This window comes from Theropithecus gelada, chromosome 17, assembly GCF_003255815.1.
Source record: "Theropithecus gelada isolate Dixy chromosome 17, Tgel_1.0, whole genome shotgun sequence".
Classification (NCBI taxonomy): Eukaryota; Metazoa; Chordata; class Mammalia; order Primates; family Cercopithecidae; genus Theropithecus; species Theropithecus gelada.
In genome coordinates, this window is record NC_037685.1 from 82761542 (window position 1) to 82782383 (window position 20842).

At 41.0% G+C, this 20842-nt stretch overlaps 1 protein-coding gene across 2 annotated transcripts; it reads left to right on the plus strand.

Annotated features, from left to right (window-relative positions):
• Window positions 1-15614: 15614 nt before the first annotated feature.
• On the plus strand, window positions 15615-19852 carry CCDC70 (coiled-coil domain containing 70). Of its 2 annotated transcripts, XM_025364592.1 has the most exons (3): window positions 15615-15894; window positions 18520-18608; window positions 18956-19852. In XM_025364592.1, exon 3 carries the CDS (start codon window positions 18999-19001, stop codon window positions 19695-19697), a length of 699 nt encoding a protein of 232 aa, XP_025220377.1. In that variant the 5' UTR covers window positions 15615-15894; window positions 18520-18608; window positions 18956-18998; the 3' UTR covers window positions 19698-19852. The 2 variants fall into 2 exon arrangements, with proteins under 2 accessions (XP_025220377.1, XP_025220376.1); XM_025364591.1 differs by lacking the exon at window positions 18520-18608.
• Window positions 19853-20842: the final 990 nt, after the last annotated feature.

Genomic DNA, 20842 nt, shown 5'->3' on the forward strand with positions numbered 1-20842 from the left:
AGGCCTGTGATGGAGCACTTTGGAAGGCCGAGGCAGGAGGATCGCTTGAGCCCAGGAGTTTGAGACCAGCTCAGGCAACGTATTGAGACTAAAGAACAAAATAAAAAATTAGCTGGGCATGGGGGTGAGTGCCTGTAGTCCCAGCTACTTGAAATGTTCCCCTGGAGAAAGAAAAACTCTTCTGTAATTTTGTTTGAGATTGCATTAAGTTTATACATAAATTTGGGGAGAACTGGCATTCTACTATTATCAACTACAATTTTAAGTTGTTTCTCTCTCCTCTTATTAGGTATTCAGCCAAATCACCTATAAGTAATAATGATTTCCTTCTAATATTTATACTTGTTTTATTTCTTTGCCTGATTAATTGGCTATTATTTACAAAACGGTGAGTGCTATCCACTTTGTCTTGTTCTTTATTTTAATAATGTCTTCTGGGCTGTTTTTAAAGAATGTAAAAACTAGACAAGTGCCCTGTCCAGTCAGAATGGAGGCACCAGTCAGCTGGTACACTTACATCAACGTGCAATTATGGGCACACAGTAAGCCCTGAGTCTTTTGTCATCAAGCATAATGTTTGCTGATTTGTAATAAATTTTAAATACTATTTTAATTCTTATTTTACCAATGATTTTTTCTCAGGATAGAGTCAAAGGTCTTTATAACTTGGTTTGGACCTATCTTTCCAGTCTGGTATTTCTCAACATGGCTCAGCAGGCACCTAGCCCCACTAAGTCCTTCAGCCACTGTCCAGCATTTAAAATGCCCAGTTATGTGAAACAAGAGTTTCCAGATCTGATCCCCGCAGCTCCCATGCCCTTCTCGTGGGCTGTTCTCTGTCTGAGAAACCCTTCCCACTAATAACTTGGAAAAGCCCCCAGTTTTCAGGACGTGGCCTGGTCCATATCTTCTCTGAAGTCTTCTTTGGCTATCTCCTGCTTTCTGTGCAATCAGTTGAACTCCAATCAAGAAAGAGTTGGTCCCTTTCTCCTTTGCACACCCTCAGTGTATCCTGGATACACTTCTAGTATGGTGTTTTTTACACTATATTTGCATTTGTTTCCATTTCTTCTGCATTTGTGGACTGTGAGAGCTTCTTAACACTGAGCACAAGGTTTGATGCTTAATTAGCACTTGACCAACATTTGTTGAGTGAATTCATAAATGAATGAATGAAAAAGTAAATGACTGTCACTCTTAGCACAAAGATTTATCATGTAAAACTAATATTTTTTAAAATGTTAAATGGTTGCATTTTCATTTGCCTTAACTTTTGATGCCATGGTAAAGAAAAGAGCAAATATCACTGTTCCGATGATCTATTGGAGCATAACGGCGCCAAACAAAGGAGTATGAAAAATTATGACCATTAATTATTATACTGTCTCTCAGTTCCAGGGGTTGGCAGGGCTCCACTGGGAGGTTTTCACTTGGGTCTCTCATACGAATGCAGACAGATAATGGCTGGGGTTGCAGTCATCTGAAGGCATCCTCACTCACATGCATAGTGGCAGCTGATGCTGGCTGTGGCTAGAACCTCAGCTGGGGCTGTGGGCCAGAACACTACATGTAGCCTCTTCATGTACCCTGGGCTTCTTCCCAGCACAGGGGCTGGGATTTAAGAGCTAGTGTACTAAGAGAGATCCACAGGAAACCATTCACCTTTTATGATTTAGCTTCAGAAACAGTGGTGCGCTTTTATTTATCAACCGGGGTGTGTGTGTGTGTGTGTGAGAGAGAGAAAGAGAGAGAGAGAGAGAGATTTGCTGGACCCCATGATATAGATAATCTCTCTTCGGTTGTTTTCAGGCTGTGAGCATAGAGCTGCGAGAAGATTAGCATTCTCTGATTAGCCGGTAGAAAGGGCTCCAGCACCTGGCTGCCCTCAGCAGTTACACAACATCAATTTCCCTGCACTCTGTGGGTTGAAGCAACAGAAGGCTCACCTGGGTTCAAGTGGAGGGGATGACTCTGCCTCTTGATGGTGGGTTGGACAGGTCACAGTGTAAGAAGAGCATATGGATGGGAGATGTTAAAGCCGGCATTGGAAAATCCAATCTGCCACAATCACCAAGAACAAAGATCCAAAGGAATGCACAGAAGAAAATGGAATGTAGAGAAAGTCCCCTGAAATTGGCAAGGTGAGGAAAAATTCTTCCTTCACTGGAGAAGAAAATGGGAGGAGAAGGCAAGGATGAAACCTCTGCTGGGATAAAAAGTATGATGGGGAGAGGCAAAAGAATAGAAACCAGGTATATATAGAGAAAATCTGAAAGTAGAGCTCTTTCCCCCTGCTTTTTACTTGAAACTCTAGAAATAGAACATTCATTCATTCGTTCGTTCGTTCGTTCATTCATTCATTCAGTAACTGTGTATTATGTACCAGACACTGTTCATTCATTCATTCATTCATTCATTCATTCATTCATTCAGTAACTATGTGTATTATGTACCAGACACTGTTCCAAGTTCTGGGAACAGTAGACAAAATAAAAATCTCTGCTACATTCATTTGCTGCACTCATTTGCTCCCCTAACAAAGTAACAAAGACGAGGTGGCTCAAATAACAGCAATTAATTTTCTCATGGTTCTGGAGGCTAGAAGTCTAGAAGTCTAACATTAAGGCGTCAGTGGGATTGGTTTCCTATGAGGCCTCTCTCCAGGCTTGCAGGTGGCTGCCTTCCCTGTGTCTTCACCCTGCGTGTTTCCATGTCCTGATTTCCTCTTCTTGTAAAGATACCACTCAGATTGGATTAAGGTTCACTCTAATGACCTCATTTTAACTTCATTACCTCCTTTGCAGTGAGCGGAGATCATGCCATTGCACTCCAGCCTGGGCAACAAAGCGAGACTCTGTCTTGGAAAATAATAGTAACTTCATTACCTCTTAAAGGCTCTATCTCCAAATACAGTTAGTACATTCTGAGGGACTGGGGGTTAGGGCTTCAGCATATGAGTTTTGGGGGCCACAACTCAGCCCCCATCACCTGCCTCCATGAAGCTTATATTCCAGCACCTCACAGGATGCCCTTCTACCAACATCACGTGGCTGAAGCAGAAGGGAAATGGGGGGGAATGGCGCACCCAGAGGGAAGCCTGCAGGCAGTAGCATGCTCCTTGAGGGGGGCAGACTCTGTGGAGCAGGTCATGCTCCTGAGCTACCCATGGGATTGGGGTGTTGCTCTTCTGCAGCTGGGACCCAGCCTCACATAGCTTTTCCCCTGCCGTCTCCTGCTTCCTTCATTCCCCTGCTCCAGAGAGCCTTCCTCATCCCCCAGTAAATCACAGGTGCTGCTTTGAGAGACTTGTAAAAACAGTCACATTGCGTTACATCAAGAGGCACTGATACCTGGCTGACCCATACTTCCTGGTGTTAAATTAACCATTATATAGATAATAGCCCAATCCCTCTATCATACAGTGATACATTCCACTTAGAGACAGAGCATAATCTATGTGGTGTTATTTTGAGACACTATGTGGTTTCCCATCAACCATTTTTCTAGTGCTTTCAAAACCAATGAACCAACTTGCCAAACTAATCACTGAAGTAGGAATGTGAAATGGCAGTTTCTTTCTGATTCTATCACTCCTTCTACAGAGATCCATCAGCATTCTTCTCCAAAGCTTTCCCACACCAACTGGGGCTTTGGCGTCATGGTGTACAGTTTCTAAAGAAAAGGCAGGATACATTATTCATTCTGTTTCATTTAATTTTCAAAGAAACTGACTTAATAGCCTTAATTGTCACCTTAAATGGTGACAAATGAGTTTTTTCTTTATCGTTTTTTAGTATCATGAATTGTTAGAGATTCCATGGATTTTAAGCAATTATAAACATTATTCTTTTTCTTTTATTTTCTTTTTAGACAGAGTCTTTCTCTGTCACACAGTGCAGTGGCATGATCTCAGCTCACTGCAACCCCTGCCTCCCAGGTTCAAGTGATTCTCATGCCTCAGCCTCCCAAGAAGCTGGGACTACACACACTAAGTTTTATATTTTTGTAGAGACAGGTTTTGCTATGTTGGCTAGGCTGGTCTGGAATTCTTTGCCTCAAGTGATCCGCCTGCCTTGGCCTCCCAAAGTTCTGGGATTGCAGGCATGAGCCACCATGCCCGGCCCCCTGTGTCCTTTTGATGTGACATAAAAGTTTCCTTGCCTTCTAAAAAAATATATCACAAGTTCACTTTATACTTTCCAACCCCTGTGCCTAGAAAATAGTCACTTATCGGTGGAGTCCTGGCTCCTCTTCGTGGGGAATAGTATTAGAGACTAAGATCTGTGGATAGGGGTATGCATTGCTTCTGTGATACTGTTGCTACCAGTCCATTTCAATAAACAAACTATACCATATCTATTTTTAAAATCACGAGTACTTTTTGATATTTAAAATTTAAATCCAATACTATACTCTTTTGTGTAATTTATTTGATTTTTATCATTGTATCTTTTCTTTTATACTGAAAATCTTGATTCCTAACATTAACATAATTATTTATATGTTTTGTCATACAATAAAAAGAAATGTTTCAAAGTAACAGTACAGCACTTCCACAAAAATAAAATGACTGAGTTGAAGTTTCAAATATATTTGAAGTTCTTTTCCTCTTTAGAATATATCCCGCTAAGGAGGGTGAGTCAAAGAAGTGTGCCCTAGGATCATGGGAAATAATCCTTCCTTTGTAGGGGTATGGTATATATTTGATGTATGACTATGTTTATGTGTTCGTTTCCAATTTTAAGATTTGTTTAAAAGAAGAGGTACTACAGCACTTTGGGAGCCCAAGGCAGGCAGATCATTTGGGCCCAGGAGTTTGAGACCAGCTGGGCAACATAGCAAGACCCTGTCTCTACAAAAAGTCCCTGTCTCTACAAAAAGTACAAAGATTAGCTGGGTGTGGTGGCATGCACTCGTAGTCCCAGCTACTCGGGGGACTGAGGTGGGAGGATCACTTGAGCTTGAGATGTGGAGGGTGCAGTGAGCCATGATCATGTCACTGGACTCCAACCTGAGCTACAGAGTGACATCTTGCCTCCCCTGCAACCAAAAAAAAAAAAAAAAAAAAAAAGAAGAAGAAGAGGAAGAAGAGGAAGAAAAGGAATAATAATAAGAAGAAGAACTACATTTGTAGTCTTTTTTTTTTTTTTTCACTTAATAATGTATCCTGGGAATCTCCCCAAATCAGCACGAAAAGACCTTTGTTATACTTTTTTTTTTTGAGACGGAGTCTTGTTCTGTCACCCAGGCTGGAGTGCAGTGGCATGACCTCGGCTCACCACAGCCTCCACCTCCCGGGTTCAAGCGATTCTCCTGCCTCAGCCTCCCGAGTAACTGGGACTACAGGCGCATGCCACCATGCCCAACTAATATTTGTATTTTTAGTAGAGACGGGGTTTCATTATGTTGGCCAGGCTGGTCTCAAACTCCTGACCTCATGATCCGCCCGCCTCGACCTCCCAAAGCACTGGGATTACAGGCGTGAGCCACCGCACTCAGCCTGTTATACTTTTTTTTTTTTGCAGCTGCACAGTACTCTGCTCTGTGGATGTGCCACAGTTTATGTAAGTGGTTCACTATTGCTACAAAATTGAGTTACGTCCAATCTTTTGGAATTACAAACAATACTCTGATGAATCATCTATACAAGTATCTTTCTGTAATTGTGTAGATGTACCTGCTGGATAAATTTCTAGAAATGGAATTGCTGGGTGAAAAGGCAAATTCATGTGTAATTTTCTTAGTTTCTGACAAATCCCCACACATGGGGGTTATAACAGTTTGTATTCCTAGCAGCACTGTATAGCAGGGCCTATTTCCTTCCAACTCTGCTAACAGAGTGTATTGTCAAACTTTTGGATTTCTGCCAGTTTGACAGATGAGAAATGCAATGGTTTTCTTAATCAAGTGCATTTCTCTAATTATAAGTATGGTTGAAATTTTTTTTTCATACATTTAAGAGACATTTGCATTTGTCTGCAACCAATTTATTCGCATCCTTTGGCCATTTATCTGTTGTGTTGGTCTTTTTCTGCTCAATTTCAGAAGCTCTTTATAAAATGGGCATTGTGGATATAGCAATGAACAAGACAAATTCTCTTCTTTCACAAAGCCTGCTTTCAGTGCATGATTCCTTTATGGCTGGTGTGGCTAGAAACAATTCCCTTCTTTCAATACAGAGACTGAGGCCACAAGCAGTGATTATTATGTTGTCATTGTCTTCATCTTTGAGCAATTTTCCAGTTTGATCTACTTTTCCAGGAAAATACAGTTGACCCTTGAACAATGAGTGCTTAGGAGCACTAAACCTCTGCATAGTCAGAGGTCCATGTGTGACTTTTAACTCCCCAAAAACTTAGCTACTAATAACCTAATGTTGACCAGAAACAGTAGCATAGTCAATTAGCATATGTTTTGTATGTTATATGTATTATATACTGCGTTCTTACAATAAAGTAAGCTGGAGAAAAGAAAATGTTAAGAAAATCCCAGGCCAGGCACGGTGGCTCACACCTGTAATCCCAGCACTTTGGGAGACTGAGGCAGGCAGATCACCTGAGGTCAGGAATTTGAGACCAGCCTGGGCAACATATAGTGAAACTCCATCTCTACTAAAAAATACAAAAGTTAGCTGGGCTTGGTGGCGCATGCCTGTAGTCCCAGCTACTTGGGAAGCTGAGGCAGGAGAATCGCTTGAACCTGGGAGGCGGAGGTTGCAGTGAGCCAAGATCGTGCCACTGCACTCCAGCCTGGGCAACAGAGTGAGACTCCATCTCAAAAAAAAAAAAAAAACAGAAAGAAAGAAAGAAAGAAAATATATTCACTATTCATTAAGTGTAAATGGATCATCATAAAGATCTTCATCCTCATCGTCTTCACATTGAGTAGGCTAAGAAGGAAAAAGAAGAGTAGGTGTTGGTCTTCTTGTCTCAGGGGTGACAGAGGTGAAAGAAAATTCATGTATAAGTGGACCCTCACTGTTCACACCTGTGTTGTTCAAGGGCCAACCATAATATATCCCTAATGGAATAAATTAATTTTCCAACATAGGGGAATGTACACTCTGGCAGTAATTAAAAATTGTGTTCTCAAAAATGTGTAAAGAAATTGGAAAGCGTGAATGATATATGAAAAAGCAAGCCACAAAACAGCATACACAGAATAAAACCAATTGCATAGAATATATGTAGTCATAAGCATAGGAAATCTATTAGAAGAATATACCCCAAAATGTTCATACTGGTTACCTCTGAGTATTGGGATATGGTTGATTTTCATTTTCTTCTTCATCTTTGCTCTATTTTCTATTTTTTTTTTTACAATGAACATGCATTACCTTGAAAATTGGCAAGAATGGTAAACTATTTTTTTAAATAATAGCATTGAAAAAAATTAAGTAAATTTGTGTCACTCACGAGGACTGATTTTAAAATATTTAAGTTAAACTGCCTACCTTGAGTGAACAGAAAATACTGATTTGGTACAAAGTGTGTGGCAGGGGGAGAAAGTATATCCTTTTCAATCCCGTGAGCTCGCTGATGTTAATGGATTTATTTTCTGTACTCCATTCATGCTCAGCAATAATAATCTTATTGCTATTTCCTCCAGAGGCTATAAGGCTTAACTGAAATAGAAAACATTTTATGAATTGTGAATCACTGAGGATCCCAAAGTTTCATGTAAGAATACTTCCCCAACCCATCTAAATCAACTCCAGCTCAATTTTCACATTTCTATCAGTGCATGATCACTTTCCAGGTATTGAGGCTGGGTACTTGAAACCTTTCCTTCACTTCCTTCATCTTCATGCCATGCAACCTTTTGATCACCTTTTGCATCTTTCTTCAAAATATTTATTGTAGCAATCTGTTCTTCTCTGACTCCCCAGCTATAATGCTCATTGTGACTCAGGCTATTTGATGCCTACGTTATTATAGTAACCTTCTACTTTAGAGAGGTAAACTCTGAGCAAAACTGCCTTGGTTCAAATCTAGGCTCTACTTCTGTGTAGCTTTAGGCAAGTTTCTGAAATTCTCTATGTACTTCCTTCTTCATATGTAAAATGGAAATTGTATTAATACCTAATTTATTAATTTATTCTTAAGATCAGATGGGCTATATATGCAAAAGTACTTAGGACAGTGACTGAGTGCAAAGGAAATGATCAACAAATGCTAGTTATTTTCATTATTATTATTTATTTATTTACTGCTACTTTGGGCCTTTTGATCAGGTCAACATTCTAAAGTTCTATTATGTCACTCTTTTGGTTATAACCCCCATGCGAGTGTTGCACTAGGTAAAGGCTGATTAGGTTGTTTTGGGCAAAATATTGTATTTGGAACAACTTGAGGAACTGGACATCTCAGAGATACCTAGGCAGGGAGAAAAATTTTGAGACCAAGACCTGAACAGGCAATAAAGACAGTGGAGGTGAAGATCCATTTTCCTCAAATCATTTGTTGATTTCAAATTGAAAGCAGTGTATGAAAGGCTGAGACGTTTGAACAGAGATTTCAGCAATGTAAAGGAGTCTAAGGGATAAAACTGCACATAAGGATCTATCAGGGAGGAGAGGTTCTGAAAAACATCACAAGCTTTTGTTTGAAGAAAGTATCAACTAAAGAAGCATATCTCACAAAAAGTGAAGCCCAGTTTAGAATTATCTCAATTCCTGACTGGATTAAAGTAATTGATTTCTAGCCTCTCTGCCTACCTGAAGCAAAAATAAATACCTCTGGAAGAAGATAAGATGCTGAAGAGCCTCAGAATATTGGCACTCTATCAAAATAACAAGCCAATAAGAAAATAAGTTTTGACAGAAAACCAAGAGGTAATAAAAGACAAGAGAAACATATCCACAGAAGATCTAGATCTTGAATAATAATAAGACATAGACTTTAAAATAACTACAATGAATACATGGAATTAAAAATCAAGATGGATAAATTTGGTACCAGAAAAATTGAGAACCAAATGAATATCCTAGATTGGAATAAAATTTAACAAATAAAATTAAAGACTGAATCAAAACAGTAGATTAGACACCGCTGAAGAAAGAATAGTGAAATGGACTATAGGACAGTAGAAAATATGCAGACTAAAGCAGAGAGACAAAAGAATGGAGAATTAGAAAAGAGTATAAAAATGTTAATATAAGGAATCCAGTGAAAATGTTTTAACATATATGTTATTGGAATTCTGTTAAGTGAAAAAGAGAAGAAGATGAGATGACTTATTTAAAGAAATATGTCCAAGAATGTCCTAAAAGTAAAGGTTAATAAGATACAGATATGTAATCACCTGATGGGTTCTTCCTGCCCCTGCACAGAAAAATCAATTCACTGAGACCACAGCATTGCAGTAAATAAATACTTTAATTGACAAGAGGCCAGCTATATGTGAGATGGAGTTATTACTCAAATCACTCTTCTTGAGGCTCAGAGGTTAGAGTTTTTACAGATGATTTGGTGGGCAGGGGACTAGGAAATGAGTCCTTCTGTTTGCTTGGGGATGAAATCATAGGGGTGTTGAAAACGATTCACATGCACTGAGTCTGCCTTTGGGTGGGGCCAAAGGACTGGCTGAATCATAAATCATGGATTCAGGCAGAATCAGTCGATTGCCAGAAAGTCTGAAAAAAATTCTCAAAAGATCAATCTAGGTTCTACAGTAGTGATGTTATCTACAGGAGCAATTGGGAAGTCATAAATCCTGTGGCCTCAGGCCACATGACTCCTGAGCAGTAAGGGATTATAGAAACCATACCTACATTTTATCAGAACTCAGGCCCCTCCCATAATCCTAATCTTGTGGCCTTTCATTAGTCTTACAAAGGGTGGTTTCAGTTCCCCAACAGGGAGGGGATTTGTCTTAGGGAGGGATTATTATCATCCTTGCTTCAAAGTTAAAGTATAAATTCCTCCCAAAGTTATCTGGGTTTACACCCAGGAATGACCAATAACATCTTGGAGGTCAGAAGCAAGATGGAGTCAACTATGTCAGATTTCTCTTACCATCATAATTTTGCAAAGTGGTTTCAATCATACAAGAAATACTTCAAATCCCAAGCATGAAAATACAAAGGAAAGCACATCTAGCGGCCGAAGACCAAAGGCAAAGTCTTAACATCGGTTGGAATTTTAAAAAGCATACTTCCTTCAAAAAGCAACAATTAGATTGATGCTGACTTCTCAACAGAAACAATAGGAACCAGACTAACTGAAAGAAAATAAACTATAATTCTCTAACCAGTAGAAATATGCTTCAAAAATGAAGGCAAATGGGATTACAAAGGATCATATGTCTGAATAAGAAAACAAAGGCACTTCTGTTTGGATTTCATGTTGTGTAGAACCTAATTATGTTTTACTCCTTTCTATTAAAAACTTAGAGCCAATATTAGATAATACAAATTCAACAGAGACAATTGTTGATTTTGCTCTCAATTGTTTACAGAGATTAAAATTCATTTCTTATCTATGTTTTGAAATCATATTACTATGAAATTCTCTATAATGTAAAGAACAGGAAAATGAAAGTGGCATTTGTTTACACAGCAGTGGAAACACACTAAGCAAACCATTCTACCGATAACAACTGTTAATCGGCATAAAAAAAGGGCAAAAGTATTTTCAACAAATAAACAAACACTGAGAGATTCCATCACAAGACCCATACTAAAGAACATGATTTTTTGAGTACCTGGAAAATTATCCCAAACAGAAGCACAGAGATGCAGGAAGAAATGAAGAGTATGAAAAAAGGCAAAAACATGTGTAATTACAAATGTATATTGACCAGCAAAATCTTGTGGAGTCTTGAATATATGCAGAATTAAAATTTATGACAACAAAATGAGAAAGGTAAAAGGTGTATAAATAGAGTTAAAATCATCTAAGATTCTAGCATTATCAGAGAAGTGGTAAAGATAAAAATCCATTAGACTTTAACAACTCAAGGATGTCTATTGTAATCTCTAGGATAATTGCTAAAAGAATATATAACTAATGACATAATAGAGGAAAATGGAATAATAAAATTATTTAATTAATCAAAAAGAAAAAAGGAAAAGTAAATTCAACATGTAGGGCTAGAAAAAAATGATAAGAAAATAGATTCAAATCTAATATAAATCAGTAATTATATAAAGTTTAAATATTTTTAAAAACCAAATAGATGACAAATTGTATCAGATAGAAAAAGCAAAAACTCAACCATACGTTAATCACAGGAAATACACTTAAATATAAGGGCACAGAAAGGTTGAAATAAAAGGATGGAAAAGATACACCATGCAAACACTAATAAAAGCTGATGTGCCTATACTAATATCAAAGTAGAACTTAAGGAAAGAAATATTACTAAAGATAAAAAGGTGGCATTTTATAAAAATCAAAGTGTCATTATGCCAAGAAAATATAACAATTGTAAATATGCATGTATCTAATAATATAGCCTCAAAGTATATGAAACAAAAACTGACCTAACTGGAAGAAATAGATCTGTAAGTACATCTCTCTCAGTAACTGATAGAACAAGCAGCCAGAAAAATCTATAAGGATATAGAAGATTTGAACAACATAGATAAAGATTCAACCTAACTCAGACACATCTAGAGAGAGAACACTGCATCAAGCAACTGAAGAATACCAATTATTTTCAAGTGGACATGGAACATGTACCACAATTGAATGTATGCAGGGCCATAAAGCAAGTCTTAGCAAATTGAAATGATTGAGATCAGAGTATACAAACCATATACTCTGTGCAAACCATAGTGAAATGGAGCTGGAAGTCAGTAACAAAAAGGTAATTGGAAAATCCCCATATATTTGGAAATTAAGCAATGTACTTGTAAATAGCCAATAGATTAAAGAAGCAATTCCAATGGATATCAGAAAATATTTTAACTGAATGGTAATTAAAAGGTGACATATCAAAACATGTGAGATGCAGGTAAATGTACTTAAATGAAAATGTTGTAGGACTTTCTCCTCAGTTCAGCTAAAAATCGGGTTCTTTGGGTTCTTGTCACATAACCAGGAAAAGATTAGGCTTGTGGACACATAGAAGGATAAAAAAAATGAAACGTATTGGGTGTAAAGGGAAAAAAACTCAGCAAAGTGAAATGGGTTCCTGTTAACAGGACTTCATCTCACAGATTGAATCCTAGGTTGCCACCCAGAAACATGAGAGGCCAAGCTCCTTCCCCCTGCAAACAGTGCGTACTTCCCGAGGTCCCGTTCCATCCACCCAGTGGCAGGTCGGAGGTTCTCCCAGGAGCCCTTTTTACTTGGCTGTTTCGGAAACTGATAGTCTTAAGCACACATATTAGAAAAGAAGAATGGTTAAAAACCAATGATTGAGACTTCCAGAATGACTGAGTAAGGGTTAGGATGGATTCTCTCCATCCTCAAAGAATTGTTACTATTTGACCTGTTTGGCAGTTCACTGAAAAGCTTCCTTCACAGAACTTGTCTTTATTTGACATGACTCAGAGCTTACTCTGTGCAAATAACCCTATCCTCAGGGCATTTGTAAAAAAAAAAAGTGGTAATTGTTTAGTATCATAGCTGCCTGATTTGGCATTACTAGTTGGGGTTAACCAGAGGCTTGACCAATAACTGAAAAAGAAAAACTGGAGAATAAGACGGAAACTTTGAAAAGTTTTGATATATTCCTGAGAATTTGGGTCACATGCATGTGACTCTGCACATGGCTGAGAAAGACCTGAGATGGCCATAATCTCTCACCTCAGGCTGACTTTGAGGCTCTCACAAGAAGGAAGTGAAGGCTAGGCAGAATCGTAAACTGCCTGCATGATCACTAAAGGTATGCCCAACCTGCATCCCCACACCTCCAACTACACACACATGCGTGCGCGCACACACACACACACACCCCCTCAGCAAAGGAAAGGAGACATCAGTTCATGGAGGTCTCTGTCCAGTCTTAGCTGATGGTTAATAAGCAGACTTTAGTGCCCACACATGACAAAAAATACAGACTTAATAGAATTTGTCCAAGAAATGAACAAATTATTTTTCGCTAAATTTGTTTGCTCAACGAACTAATAGCAACAGCAACAACAATAAATGTCAACAACACAACTTGGGAGTGGGAATCTCATTTTTAGTTACTATATTATATTAAGTGTCCAACTTCAACAAAAATTTTTGAGGCGTACAAAGAAACAGGAAACCCTTTATTGCAAACAGAGTTATATATAAAGGGGGAAAAGCAGCCAATAGAAACTGTTATTCTATTTTATTTATTTATTTACGTTTTTGACACAGGGTCTCACTCTGTCGCCCAGGCTGGAGTACAGTGGCACAATCAAAGCTCACTCAGCCTCAGCCTCCTGCACTCAAATGATCCTTCCTTCCTCAGCCTTCCAAGTAGCAGGGACTACAGGCATGCACCACCACAACTGACTAATTTATTTTGGTTTTGTAGAGACAGGGTCTTGTTATGTTGTCAGGCTGGTCTCAAACTCCTACGCTCAAGCCATCCTCCCTCCTCGGCCTCCCAAATTGCTAGGATTACAAGCATGAGCCACCATGCCTGGCCTGAAACTGTTATTCTCTGAGTAATTGTCTTTTTGGTTATAAACTGTCTCTAAGGAATTGCAGACACTGGGTGATTAAACCAAGATTTTTAGTCAGCTATTACAAATGTAGTTAAAGAACTAAAAGAAACCATTCCTAAAGAGTTAAAGAAAAACAAGGCCAGGTGTGGTGGCTCACACCTATAATCCCAGCACTTCAGGAGGCCGAAGTGGGTAGATCACTTGAGCCTAGAAGTTTGAGACAAGCCTGGGCAACATGGAGAAACCCCATCTCTACAGAAAATACAAAAAATTAGCTAGGTCTGGTGACACACGCCTGTAGTCCCAGCTACTTGAGAGGCTGAAGTGGGAAGACCCCTCGAGTCCAGGAGGTTGAGGCTGCAGTTAGCCAAGATCATGCCATTGCACTCCAGCCTGACAGAGACGATGTCTCAAAAAAAAAAACAAGCATTAAAGGAAAGATTTAAAAACTATGCCTTACCAAAAAGAGACAGAAAAGTGTGTGTGTGTGTTTGTGTGTGTATATATATATATATGTTGTGTGTGTGTATATATACACACACTTTATATACATATACTTTTATATAGATATATAGAAAAGTATATATTATAGAAAAGAGTGTGTGTGTGTGTGTGTGTATATAAAAGTACATATATCCTTTTCTTTATATAACCAAACAGAAATTCTGGAGACACAGTGAAAATTTCTGGAGAAATTCTGGATGGACTAGGGGTCCACTGATGGATGAATGGATAAAGAAATTGTAGCATGTATATAAAGTAGAATATTACTCAGTCATAAAAAAAGAATCCTATCATTTGTCACAAGCTAGATGAACCTGGAGAACATTATGCTAAGTGAAATAAGCCAGACACAGAAAGAAAAATGCTGCACAATTTCGCTTATATGTAAAATCTTAAAAAAAAAAAAAAAAAAAAAGAGGCCGGGTGCCATGGCTCACGCCTGTAATCCCAGCACTTTGGGAAGCTGAGGCGGGCGGATCACGAGGTCAGCAGATCGAGACCATCCTGGATAACACGGTGAAACCCCGTCTCTACTAAAAATACAAAAAAATGCCAGGCGTGGTGGCGGGCGCCTGTAGTCCCAGCTACTCAGGAGGCTGAGGCAGGAGAAGGGCGTGAACCCAGGAGGCAGAGCTTGCAGTGAGCCGAGATTGCGCCACTGCACTCCAGCCTGGGCAACAGAGCGAGACTCCGTCTCAAAAAAAAAAAAAAAGAAGAAGAAAAATAAAGAAAAAAGTCAAATACATAGACAAAGAATAAAATGGTGGTTGCTCGGTGTGGGGAGGAAACAGGAAGAAGGAGATCAAAGGGTACAAAGTTGCAGATATATAGGATAAATAATTTAGAGATCTAAGCTACAACATGAGGACTATAGTTAATAACATTGTATTCAGGATTTTTGCTAAGAGAGTAGATTTTGGGTGCTCTTGCTACAGTGCACAAAAAAGGGTAACTATATGAGATATGGATATGTTAATTTATTTGACTATTTAAAAATTTTACTACGTGACAAAAATTCTGGAGTTGAAAATGAAAAATTAAAGAGGAGTTCAACAGCATATTTGAACTGACAGAAGAAAAAATCCACAAGCTTGTAAACAGGTTAATTGAGATTATCTAATCTAAGCAACAGAAATAAAAAAGAATGAAGAAAAATGAATATAACTTTAGAGACCTGGGGGACACCCTCACGCTACCAGTCTTCACATAATATGAGCCCTAGAAGGAGAGGAGACAGAGAAAATAGAAGAAAGAATATTTGAAGAAATAGTGGCCAAAAACTTCTGAAATTTGATGAAAAACTGTATCAAATCTGCATATCCAAGAAGCTCAACAATCTCCAAGTAGAATAAACCTCAAGACCAAGACACATCCTAGTCAAACTACCAAAAGCCAAAGACAAAGAATCTGGAAAGCAGCAAGAGAAGTGATTCAACCCACACACAGCCCTCCCCAGACCATGACTTCCTAGAACCATGCTCCTGGAACCAATGCCGACAGAATCTGAGGTAACAATCACTTGTGAGTCATCAACAGCACTGCCCTATCAGGGAAGTCAAAGACAGAAAAGGAACTCTTTCAGACCTTTCAAGTGCCCCCTCCTTTCCTTAAAGTCTTTTATAGGGGACTCCTTCTTAGAGTCGCCATCCTGTGAGTCAGGTCTGAAAGGGCACAGATAGGTCACAGCCAGCATTGTTGGGGCAGGCCTGCAAGCAGCGTCATCGGGGATCTCACATGACAATGGCCGCATGTACCCTCTGAGGGCTACAGGACCTACCCCGTTGGCAAGCAGCTAAGCAGTAAGTAACTGTTGGCTTTAGATTGTATAGTATTTGTTCTAAGCATAAGGTAATATATAATATTTTCCTTAAAAAGAAGTTCCTAGTCTTACAGTATAACTGAAAACCAGGCATGTTTCTTTAATGCGCATTTTTAGAGCTATACAGATACACATCTACAGTTTTATGTTGTACTTTATATCTTAACACACATCTACATATTTGATATGGTTCTTGTTTTCTTTCTTTCTTAAAGAAAGGTCAGTGTTCACTTGAGAAAAACTTGGAGGTGAATTTTTTCCAACATCCTAACCCAGTAGATGCCCATTCATCCAGCTGCTATTTTCTGAACACCTATCCTGTGGCAGGACGTTTCGCGGGATGCCAGACATAGAGATGGAAGATGAGGTGTTTCTAGTGGGACAGAAAGTGCACATGCTCAGTCTGAGCTTAGGAGAGACTGCCTGGAGGAGGTATCTGAGTGCTGAAGGATTCGCTAGGTGAACTGAAGTGAGCTTGGGCAAGGCTATCCAGGGAGAGGGGGCCAGCAAGACATGGAAGTGAGGGAGGACCTCGCATATTGGACAGATTCCAGGCAAAGAGCCATACAACATAGAAAATCAAATTTCCAAAATGCAGTTAAATTCAGTTCAATTCAACCAACATTTTCACCAGTTCCCTCCTATATAGATGGCTTTATATTATAATAGCTCCTGGGTTACAGAGATGTCAGGAAGACATGTCTACACCTAATTTCAATCAAGTCGACAAGTAACAGTGGAGTAACAGACAGATAGCATCGCGGAGGTGGCGAGGAACTTTGTCAGGAGGGTCCGAGTGGCTTTCAGAGGGGAAGGGATGAACAGGAATTCAAGCCCACCATAGGAGGAAAAGGGGCTCTCAGTAGAGGATGCGGCATGTGCTTCAGCATCCAGGCAGGAAACTGGAGGCAGGGTGCCAAGAGCTGAATAGAGCTCATTCATACTGGGCCTTAGATTTGGAGTTGGGTGCAGGCTGGGTAGGAAGGACAGGGAGAAGCAAGCTGGAGTTGGGCTGCACAGGGCCTTCCTAGGGCATTCAGCTTTGATCGTTGGGCTACAAGGTCTTTGAAGGTGTGTGAACTGATGTGATAGGACGAGAAAGTGTTTTAGAAAACACCTGTAGGGCTACAGTGCAGGGGCAGATAAGAGGGTAAGATTAATACAGAAAGCAGCGAGGCTGTTTCAGGCATCCTGGCCTGACCCGGCTGTGGTTGGGGAGATGGAACAGGGGCATGGTTTCAAGAAATGTTAAGGATCTCAGCTAGGCGGGCTTGATGGTTGAGGAGAGAAGTCTGGTGAGGGAGAGGGAAAGGTCAAGGATGTGCCCCTGGTTCTGGTTTGTGTGACTTGACGGATGGTGATGGCACCAGCTGTCCACAGTCTAGCCACTGTCTCTTCATACGGTTGTGCACGTGCACACACACACACACCCCCAGTTGTGTCTTTTCTCCTCCTCCACTCCCTGATCCTAAACCAGAAATGGAAAAACACAGAGAAAGCCCTGAAAATTTCCCCAAAAGGTCTCATGGATGATGGATCAGTGAGGTCCACTGAGTGAGGGCCAGACCCTGGCAACTTCCTCGAGAAAGCACAAAATGGAAAACAACGCTCTCAGCATGTGCATGCACCACTTATCTGACAACACAGCTCTTTACTGCCCCCTAACCACCTTCCTACGTCCAGTGCTTTTTCTCATCCCTTGATTCATGTTTGTAGTTACAGGGATTGTTACAGATAGTTCTGCTATCTGATTCCTCAGATATATGGCAATGTTTGAAGATCTTGATCTTTCTCCTTCTCTCCCTCCCTCTCTGTCTTTCTTTTTCTTTTCTTTTTTTCTTTTCCTTCTTTCTTCTCCCCAGCTTTTATTTTATTGTGAAATATACTGTATTGACTGGGGTACATAAAATATCCATGTACCGCTTAACACGCCTTTATAACAACACACATGAAACCGCCACCAAGCAAAGAAACAGAATGCTGCTAGCACTGCAGAAGCCCCTCTCAAGTACTCACTTAATCACAATCCTTAGTCTCACCTCCTCATCCCACACCCCAAATCCTCCCACACCAGCAACTATTACTCTGACTTTGGGACTCACTTCCTTGCTTTTCTTTCTGTGTTAACACTGAAGTATGTTCCCCTAGACCATGGCATTTAGTCCTGCTTGTTTGGAACTTCATTCTTTGAAATTCCCTGATCCTGCTTCTCTCTTTCAGCAGAGTGTTTATAAGATTCACTCATGCTGTTGTAGGCAGCCATGCTGTCTGCCATGTGGATATAGCGCCATTTTTTATTCCACTCTATTGGGATGGTCACTGGATTGTTTCCAGAGTTGAGCTCTTATGAGCAAAGCTCCTCGAACACACTTGTACATGTATCCTAGGCACAGTTCCTAAGTTTCCTCAGGGTTTATATCTGGGACTGGAGTTGCCGGGTCATCTGGTGTCTTTCTTATTGTTCCATATTACTCAATATTGCGTGAGGGTCTTCTTGTTCCATGATCCTGGCAACATTCACCATTGTCTCTCACCTTTTTGTTTTAAACCACTTTTCCCAAAATAAACTCCTCTCCTAATATACACTGTCCTCCTCCCCTCTGAGGTCAGTGGGCCTATCTTCTGTGTCCCAGGCTCGTAACAGAGGACATTCACACGTGAGCATGACCATAGGCAGACAGGAACAATTCCCAAGTGAGTACACCAAAACCTAAATTCATTCAGGTTGACTGAACAAACATAAATTCTTCTTGGCCTCGTCATGTCACACCTGTGTGTTCTGATACCCTAGTTGAGAGCCACTGTCCTTCTTGGCTGAGCGTCTATGTTTTTAGCAGCCTTGAGCTTGAATGTACTGACTGCCTCTCTAGCTCAAAGCCATGACCACCCCACATGTTTCTCAACCAAAGCTTTTCCCTCACAAACACCACCATGGGGACAAAGAACGGTGATTACATTTTCTCAAATCCAGTACTACAGAACCAAGGGCCGTCCCTTGGCATGTGATACTCACAGACCTTTATTCTCTGCTCCCCCTACAGGGTCTGACCAGCCGATCTGGACCTGGCCAAGGGTCCTGTCATCATGGCCACCCCACCATTCCGACTGTTAAGGAAGATGTTTTCCTTCAAGGTGAGCAGATGGATGGGGCTTGCCTGCTTCCGGTCCCTGGTGACATCCTCTCCCAGTATTCGCCAGAAGAAACTAATGCACAAGCTGCAGGAGGAAAAGGCTTTTCGTGAAGAGATGAAAATTTTTCGTGAGAAAATAGAGGACTTCAGGGAAGAAATGTGGACTTTCCGAGGCAAAATCCGTGCTTTCCGGGGCCAGATCCTGGGTTTTTGGGAAGAGGAGAGACCTTTCTGGGAAGAAGAGAAAAGCTTCTGGAAAGAGGAAAAATCCTTCTGGGAAATGGAAAAGTCTTTCAGGGAGGAAGAGAAAACTTTTTGGAAAAAGTACCGCATTTTCTGGAAGGACGATAAGGCCTTCTGGAAAGAGGACAATGCCTTATGGGAAAAAGACCGGAACCTTCTTCAGGAGGACAAGGCCCTGTGGGAGGAAGAAAAGGCCCTGTGGGTAGAGGAAAGAGCCCTCCTTGAGGAGGAGAAAGCCCTGTGGGAGGATAAAACGTCCCTCTGGGAGGAAGAGAATGCCCTCTGGGAAGAGGAGAGGGCCTTCTGGGTGGAGAGCAATGGCCACATTGCCAGGGAGCAGATGCTCGAAGAGCTCCACAACGCCAACAGAGGGCGGCGCTCGCTGGCCTTCTCCCGAGGCAGGGCGTAGCCAGCATGCAGGTGCAGGGCCCTGTGGTCCAGACTCCCCTGGGTTGGGATTCAAGTCCAGGGTGAACTCATGTGCTGGAGAAAAAACACACTCATTGGTCTCCATGTTTTGAAAGATCCAATAAAGTCCTGAGACAAGGTTTGGAAATCCAACTTCTTTGAGGAAGGCTGGCTGCATTTTTTTCCAGGTTTTGTGATGCTCCAAGGTCATATTCCCATCTCTGGGCCACAGAGCTCGGTCCCAGGCAGCTCCCAGTGACTCCAGCCTGTGCGGGTGTTTGGAAGTAGAGACGCTTTGGCTCTCTTTAAAAGAGTCAAAATGGGGAGAAGAGGGTTGGGCTGTGCCAGCTAGCGACACACAGGGACGGAGAGGGGCTGAGATACCACTGTCTCTGCCACACTGTAGGGAAGTCACTTCTTCACTTGGGGCAGTCTTGGAGGCCTGGAGAGGCCTGACAGCATTCCAGTAAAGGCCTCTGTGCTGTTAACTCTTTGTTTGTGCCTCTTCCTCCCCTGGTAAGGCATGTGGAGGACACAGGCAGAATCCCTGCACGACCCACTCACTGGTAGTTCCGAGTTCCACCAAACGTCTCAGCAGCCCTACTCAGGCAGCATGAAAATGGGGCCTTGGCGTGGGGGCTGAGACTCAAGAGTGCGGCCCCCAAGAGCACTGATGCCCCTGACGAGGGAGTCAAGCTGACCCATGGAGTGGCCTAGGCAATGCACGGGCATGCTCCCTGCCCCTGCCCTCACATATTCCCACTCACAGAAGTCTCATGGTCCCTGTTTTTCTGTATTATACACTCTTTTTGGGGGGCTTCCTGCTTTCATCTATTTTAAACTTAAAATACCCTAGGAAGTAGTACATTGAATGAATGTGCATGAATGTGGTCAAGCAACTTATGTGCCCAACTTTTCTTCTGGGGGTGGGGAGATTAGATGGCCTTTATAGGGAATGCTACACAAATGACCAAAAGTGAGGGAGTAAGGGAGTAAGAAATGCCACGACAAATGTGTCTTGCTTCCCCTTTCCTTAGGCCTGGCCTTCATTGTTATATTAACACATTAACTTACCTCACCGTGGTGGGTCCCCTACTACTAGACAAGCAACTTCTCATGCACCTCCTCATGTGACCTTCACCACAG